The sequence below is a fragment of the Terrapene carolina genome, unplaced genomic scaffold (assembly GCF_002925995.2).
Source record: "Terrapene carolina triunguis isolate 2854851 unplaced genomic scaffold, T_m_triunguis-2.0 Scaffold374, whole genome shotgun sequence".
NCBI classification, from domain to species: domain Eukaryota; kingdom Metazoa; phylum Chordata; order Testudines; family Emydidae; genus Terrapene; species Terrapene triunguis.
In genome coordinates, this window is record NW_020664725.1 from 13,001,137 (window position 1) to 13,008,602 (window position 7,466).

The 7,466-nt window shown below is 40.2% G+C and overlaps 1 protein-coding gene across 1 annotated transcript; it reads right to left on the reverse strand.

The window, feature by feature from the left end:
* Nucleotides 1–3,076: 3,076 nt before the first annotated feature.
* BTG4 (BTG anti-proliferation factor 4) lies at nucleotides 3,077–5,979 on the reverse strand. The gene is made up of 4 exons (XM_024196704.2): nucleotides 5,807–5,979; nucleotides 5,069–5,206; nucleotides 3,811–4,009; nucleotides 3,077–3,268 (listed from the first exon to the last, which is right to left on the reverse strand). Exons 1-4 carry the CDS (start codon nucleotides 5,977–5,979, stop codon nucleotides 3,077–3,079), a joined length of 702 nt encoding a protein of 233 aa, XP_024052472.2.
* Between the last annotated feature and the right edge of the window lie 1,487 nt (nucleotides 5,980–7,466).

Sequence of the window (7,466 nt, forward strand, 5' to 3'; positions counted from 1 at the left end):
AAACGTACAGAGATTGACTAGAATGACTCATGTTTCATTAGACTTAGAGGTATAGCAGGCTTATGGAAGAGAGAATCATTGTTTCTGTAGCAAGTCTTATTCAAACTGCCTCAAAAGCTGACATTTCATCTGAAACTGTTTTAGGTGAGGAGGAATTCAGAATATCCCAGGGCAGCGTAAAAAGCAATGTCTTTGAAGATAAATTGCAGACAGAGAGTCCATAAAGGGCTTTTAAAACCAATACTGATGTGTCCTCCCTTTCTATCTCTATTGTCTGGTGCACGAAGAGGAACAGGAACCTCTTACTCCATACAAATCTTGAGGACCTGCTGAAGAATAAACTATCTATAAAGAAGAAAGAGTTTCTCACCCACACCTCAGCTGGCAGGGAAGAGAACAACTTTGGTGTGAGGACAAGGTGGGAATGATTTTTAGATGTTTTAATAAGTGGCATGCAAATAATTTCAGTGTTCTGGCACAAAGCAAGCGTATTCCATGACCCCTCATTTGGTCCTGACCTCACCATATGATACGGAGCTGATCTTCCTAGTCAGGGAGTCTCAGGCACAATGGGATGAATAAAGAACAGCAGGTCAAGTTCTTTGCTGGTGTAACTCCATTGACTTCACAGTTCAACAGCAGTTTTGGGCCCTGAATTTCAAGCCTATGTCACAAACAATGACTTATCAAGCTTTTCCTTTGCTTCTCTCTATCCTACCACCACTATCTGTCTTATCTAGATTAAGCTTCTGCCAAATAGTCCTCATCCTAGTCCCACTCTCCATGGCAGAAGCAGAGATATTGATTTAGCTGTGGCATTTCTACTGTCTGTCTTATTTTAAGTCATAAGCATTTGCTTCTATTTCTTCAGCTCAGAAGAGGAAAGCTGCTCTTACTTCAGCCTTTCGGAAGTGGAAGATCAGTTGGATACATTAACTGAGGAGCTGGTGAAAGTCATGGAGGAAGAACATCATTTTTTAAAATATGCAGCCAATGAAGATTGGCTCTTGGATCATCTTAAGATAATTGGTTTGAAGAAAGACTGTTTGGTAAAGCAAATAGAAATATTAGAAGGGAAAATAGCAAAAGGCAGAGAGATGTTTAAGTAATATTAATAACAGCAAAGAAAAAAAATTGGTGACTTGCTTCTAGCTTGGGTGTCTGCACTCACCTTCACACACAAAATTTATTCCAAGACAGGTGTATTGTTTTTCATACTCACTCATTATTAAATCTGATTTTAAAGCATCTATGGTAGCTTAAAAACTGACAGGGCATAAGGCTAGTCGACTCCCTGATTTCTTCTGAAATATCCCTTAGCAGTAATAAGCAGTTGGTTATTGTCATTACACAAGCATGTGAAATCTCAGCTAACTGTCAACTTAGCAAAGGAATGCAGGTGGGGTTTTAGAACTGAACTCCCATCTGTTCTGGTTATGGTGCTTAATAAATGTGTTTTGATAACACTATATAGCACTAACCACTACAAACATTGGAGAGGACAGTCACACTTATCCCTAGCCTTTAAGTTTCACAGGAAGACAGTTTCCTGTCCCATAGACATTCTAATTCTGAAAGGTGCTGAGTACCTCTCACTTAGATGGACTTCAGTGTGAGCTGAAGGCTAGATCCTCAAAAAGGTATCTAAGCTCTTAACTTCTGGGCTCAAGTGCCCTCAACTCCTTGCAGGATCAGGCCCTAGTTTACACTGGTGTGATACAAACAAGAATCTGAAGGAAAAGGAGCAGATGGCCTCACACAGGAGATCAGCAACACAGAAGAGTATTTTGTGTATGGATTTGAATGAGATTATTTCTGTTGCAATGGTTGTGAATCATTGAATGTCTCTGCTCTAATACTGTCAAACATCTGACATGACTGTATCCAATTCCTTCTATATTCTTTATTGGGTGATTTGATTGTAGTGGCCTATTAAAATAGGTACCTGTTATAAATTACAGTTTAGTTTGATCTAGGAACTCTAAAAAAGGTATAAGTTGCATTCATTTGTGAAAATGCAAACAAAAGGTTTTGAAAACAAAAAACCTAAACACAGGTCAGAACTGAAGTGGCAGGTGTCCAGGCTCTGAGGTGTACTGCAGAAGTGAATGGGAAGCATTGCTCCTGCATTCCCAGCACTACTTTACGTAAGTCACCTACCAGACGGAGATTGTTAATTTATTGGATAGTTTCCTGAAGCACTCTGTTAAATTGCTATTAATATAGCAACACTGCAGGCTCTTTATGAAGCCTTCTAAATAGAAATACTGCCCACTTTACAGCAAAAGATGGAGTCTTCCTACCTTTTGTGGAGGGATCACGTGGAGCCTATTAATCAACAGCAACCACATATATTCTTTCAAAGAATATCTATGCATAGATGAGAGTCAAGGCCCATGTTGATCCCTGCTGCACACACCGAATAAGAAACATGTAATTAAGCAGGACTTGTTTTGGTTACATTAGAGCCCAAGAAGATCCACCCAGACATCTGGAACTGCAGGAGAATTCCAGGATCAAATACAGGATTTTTTTTGTCTGTAGCTATGATGGAGAGAGGTAGGCTTCTGCCCAATCCCCACCACAACAAAGCATGTTTAGGTCACTTATGCTTGTCTAGTGGTCATTGAATCTCTAAACTACACATTTCTGTTGAATTCTATCCTAAGAAAATATCCATTTAGGATGCTCTTATAAAGAGCTTTCAGTAGAGGAGGGAAGACTTTCTTTTGGCATTCACCCTTCACACACCTGGTTATAAAAATCACAAATGCAATATTTTTTAAAACCACAACTAAATTTATTAATCTCCATGTTTCCTTTTTAAGTTACAAATAGAATTACTAGTTTTCAGTATCTCTCATCAGAGCAATATAAAAATACATTAAAAGTTTAATAAAATCTTTACATTTCAGGTACATAAAATTAGGGAGAGAGAAATAAAACAGACAGGAGAAGGCAGAATTAAGTGCTTTTCTGTTTGGATAGGTTTTGTGGAAGCATCAAACTTCCTACCACAGAGTCCAGTATTTTAGTGACCCGTAAGAGCCAGGGCTAGAGTGGTGCAGGCACTGCTCTATCGGTTGGTGTTCACCCAATGATATCGATCCATACGAGGTCCAGAAAAAGCAGCCATTGGCCAGTAGCATTTGAAGCCCTTGTGCTGGGGATAGTAAACACTTGCCTGATGAAGTCCATTGGTTGTGTAGGTCTTCTTGCGAGGATACCGAGACCATGGCTGAACAGGCAGCTTGCAGTAGTCACTGAACTAAAAACAAAAACAACGAGAAGTCCTTGTGGCACCTTAGAGACTAACACATTTATTTGGGCATAAGCTTTTGTGGGCCAAAACCCACTTCATCAGATGCATGGAGTGGGGAGAAAAAAAAAAACAAAACAAACAAGCAGAATATATATTATAGCACAGGAAAAGATGGGAGTTGCCTTACCAAGTGGGGGGGGGGTCAGTGCTAACGAGCCAATTCAATTAAGGTGGAAATGACCTATTCAACAGTTGACAAGAAGCGGTGAATAGGAATCGATTAAAGATTTGTATTGAGCTTGGCCTCAAGTTCCTTCTCAGGTATTACAGTTAGTGTAGAGATAAAGTCACTGCTTATTCATGCACATTTGTTGATTTGGGGTGACAGGAGGATCAAGAGCAGTACAGGCAGCCTACAGCGGTACTGAGAAGAATTTGAGTAGGATAGTTTGGTCTGTCTTCCCCAGCAGATCATATTATAGGCCAGACTCTAGCTGTTTCCTCCTTTATAGCAGGAAAGAAGGTTAGGTACACCACCAGCATCTTACCTGATAGACACTGTTTGGGTTGCTGACAGTAGGGATAGCTTTAGCTTCCTTGGTATAGCCCTCCTCATCTGAGGAGGTGCCAGAATGATAATCTGAGGTTGCTTTGTCAACAGCGTGGCTGATGCGTTGAGAGAGTTCTCGGTCCTCCTCAGCACCTTCAAAGTGAACGACTGTGAAAGGCAGATTCTTCTCACCATACCTAGAGCGAGGGGGGAGTGTTTGCTCAGTTTCTTGCATAATACAGCTTTGCACTAATACCGTACAGGTCCACTGCTATTTACTCGCAGACCCACAGGTATGACATTACTCTCGACTGTCTTTATGGTAGAGCCCCAGGCTTTTAGTACCCTGTTATTACTTCTTTCCCATTAATGGGAAGATGCCACTGTTGCATGTTTGTGGATTAGCAAGATACTAATTCAGGAGGTTCTGCTGTATTCCAGACTGAAGGGACTCCTCCTACAGGGAGAGTTGGTGAAGAGTTAAGAGAAGTTTTAGGGCTAGTCTACACTGGCAGTGTTAGAGTGCTGCCATACATGGCTTGTGTAGTTGCAGAGCGCACACACACACACACACCTCCCAGCAATGGTGCACTGTCTACACTGGCACTTTACAGCGCTGAAACTTGTAGTGCTCAGGGGAGTGTTTTTTCACACCCCGAGCGAGAAAGTTGTACCACTGAAAAGTGCCAGTGTAGACAAGCCCCTAGTTTGAGAGCTTGGAGCCAGCACCAGTCCCTCCACAGTTTAGAATAGAACAAAGTGCACCCTTCTAATCAAGTCTGACTAGTTATAGCAGGGGTTGGCAACCTTTCAGAAGTGGTGTGCCGAGCTTGATTTATTCACTCTAATTTAAGGTTTCGCGTGCCAGTAATACATTTTAACATTTTTAGAAGGTCTCTTTCTAAAGTCTATAATATATAACTAAACTATTGTTGTATGTAAAGTAAATAAGGTTTTTAAAATATTTAAGCTTCATTTAAAATGCAGAGCCCCCTGGACTGGTGGCCAGGACCCGGGCAGTGTGAGTGCCACGGAAAATCAGCTCATGTTCTGCCTTTGGCATGCATGCCATAGATTGCCTACCCCTGAGTTATAGGATTGTAAGAAAATCCACAACTCCTAATCATCATATGCTCCTTTGCAAATACACTTTTAGAACCATGTCCACATCTGGCCTCTGGAATGCATTGTATGCAGTGTAGCTGTGGACAACGAGGAGAGTAAGGATGTAACAGTCACTTGAGTTCAGGCCTCACCTGCAGCACACATCAAATGGATCAACCCATATGGTGATCTCTCTTGGCAAACCAAGGTTATCAAAATCCACATTACTCTCATAACAAGCTTGTTCCAGTACAGGATCTCTTGTCTGATGTTTGTTTATCCGTATACATCTAAAGAGAGTAAATAAGGGAGAGTATTATACCACAGGGCTTGTGTTTACTGCAAGTAACTCAAATCCTATTCGCACATCAAAACCTTTAGCTCAAGTGTGGTGGTATTTTAAATTCAGATTATCTGGGCCCTAAGTGCTATTCAGGATATAGCCTGTGTTAGCACAAATCAGTTGCCAACACAACCATTGTTGCTCATTTGTTATTTTGCAGTGTAGCCACTTTCACTCAAGTGGAGATTAACTTGAGTTAACTCTGCAGTGAGAGCAAGCCCTGAGTTATGCATGCATTCTTATCAAGAAATCATTAGCTTCCCTAAGTGTGCAGCCAGCCTGCATTACCACATCTGCTCTATTCCTTGGCCCTTCATTCCTCCTATCAAGCTTGACAGGAAGAAAAAAGTTCTTAGTAAACCCTCCTCAGTTCATTGCTTTTTCAGCATTTGCCTCATTTGCTTTACTGCATCCTGTATTATTATTCCTGGAGTAGTTCCTACATCTTTACATGGATGTTCCCAGAGTCTTACATTCGGTCTATTCCAGCTTGCTAGATGCTGGTCCCCGTTACCATAGGACCAAAGCATGGGGCCAAGTCTGTTACCTGAAGGCTTGTCCCCTAGATGGGTTGTCTAGGTACCAGTGGTTCTTATACTTTTCAAACAGTATTGTCGTCAGCTTAGCTGCAAATTTCTCAGTTTTGTGCTTGCTCAGTTTGTCTTGCTTCTTCACCAGCCTTGTGATGAAAAAGACTGTAGCAGCAATTTCATCTTTCATTTTCTTTTTTAATCTGGAGTGCAGGAGGATGTACTAGCTGTTAGACCATCACTGCAGAGAGAGAAAGAACTATGCTGAAGAAACTCTAACTAGCATTAAGGTACTAATTAAGTTTCACTAAGGGCAAATGGTGAGAGGCCTAGATAGGCAAAACCAAAAAGACCTTAGACATCCTAGAGATACCAGGAAGTCACACTGAAGTGTTTTGTCACACAAGACTCAAATATTAAGCAACAGCATGACTGTCCTCTTCATCCTTATTAGTCTAAGGAAGACTTTTGTCAGTTACACTATTGCCAGCCCCCCCACGTTCAAACTTCATGAATCAGATCCTCCCCCCAAGCCACCATTTTGCTTTAAAGATTGAGATTTTAAGAAGATGGGTTTGATTTTTGAAGCCTTTAGGGTGCACTCAGGTGACTTTTCAAGCTTCTCTGCAATCATGCCAGCCAAATGCATTTTTTTTTTTAAAAAAAAAAAATCTCAGTTAAAATTAAAGGAAATGAATTTAAAAAAAAAAAAAAAAAAAAGCCACTAAATATCAAAACTCATAAGAGTCACAAGTTGTCACCACTATAACTAGTTGTATGAATGAATAATGAAGGATTTTAGCTAGGCTAGTGTTCTCAGTTTATTTAGAGCATCCCAATAGAAAGACTATCGCTCCAAGAATGAGCATTATTTTAACAAGTACCAGTTGTAGGCATAACAAGCTTATAAACAAGTGTAGAGTACAGGAAATTTATTATTAAGATAATCTAGTCTTGCCTAATAGGTTGCTCCTGTTTACAGAGAAGTTACCTAGTTACAGATGCTATTCACATTACTCATCACTGAAGTATTAAGCACCACAGAAGAACGTATAGAGATTAGAGAAATAAAAGGCAAGGCAGTGCTCCCACCCAACAATTATTTTTGGTGTGCTAGAGTCAAGGGTGAGCAACATCTCTTAGGGAGTTATATCACTTAATTAACCCTCAGTCCACTGTGTAGTGGATATAGTGTCATAATATAGTCCTTTTCCATGTCATAAAGGGGTAAATATTACCTTTAAAATGGTCCCTGTCAGATAAAAACTGATAAAATTCCAGCTACTTTAAAACTCTCAGATATACTTTAACTACAATAAACAATTCAAAATATGTTCAACAAAAACATGTGTTTGTTGCCTTAGTAAACCATATACTCAAAAGCCACTCACATACATACCAACTGTCACCACCTACTCTTACAAGCTGCAATCCCTTCTACTCTACAATCTTCTGCTTCAGGTGTATATAGAACTAGAACTCAACTGGCTGTTAAGAGCTTAACAACTGAACAGATGTGTTCCATTATGCTGAATACAATTTGCTTTCTTCCAAGGCTGTGACACTCTGGTTACTTTTTCCAGGCCTGAGAAGAGCTCTGTGCAGCTCCTTAACTTGTCTCTTCCATCAAAAGAAGTTAATACATTAAAAGATATTATCTCATCTATCTTGTCTCTC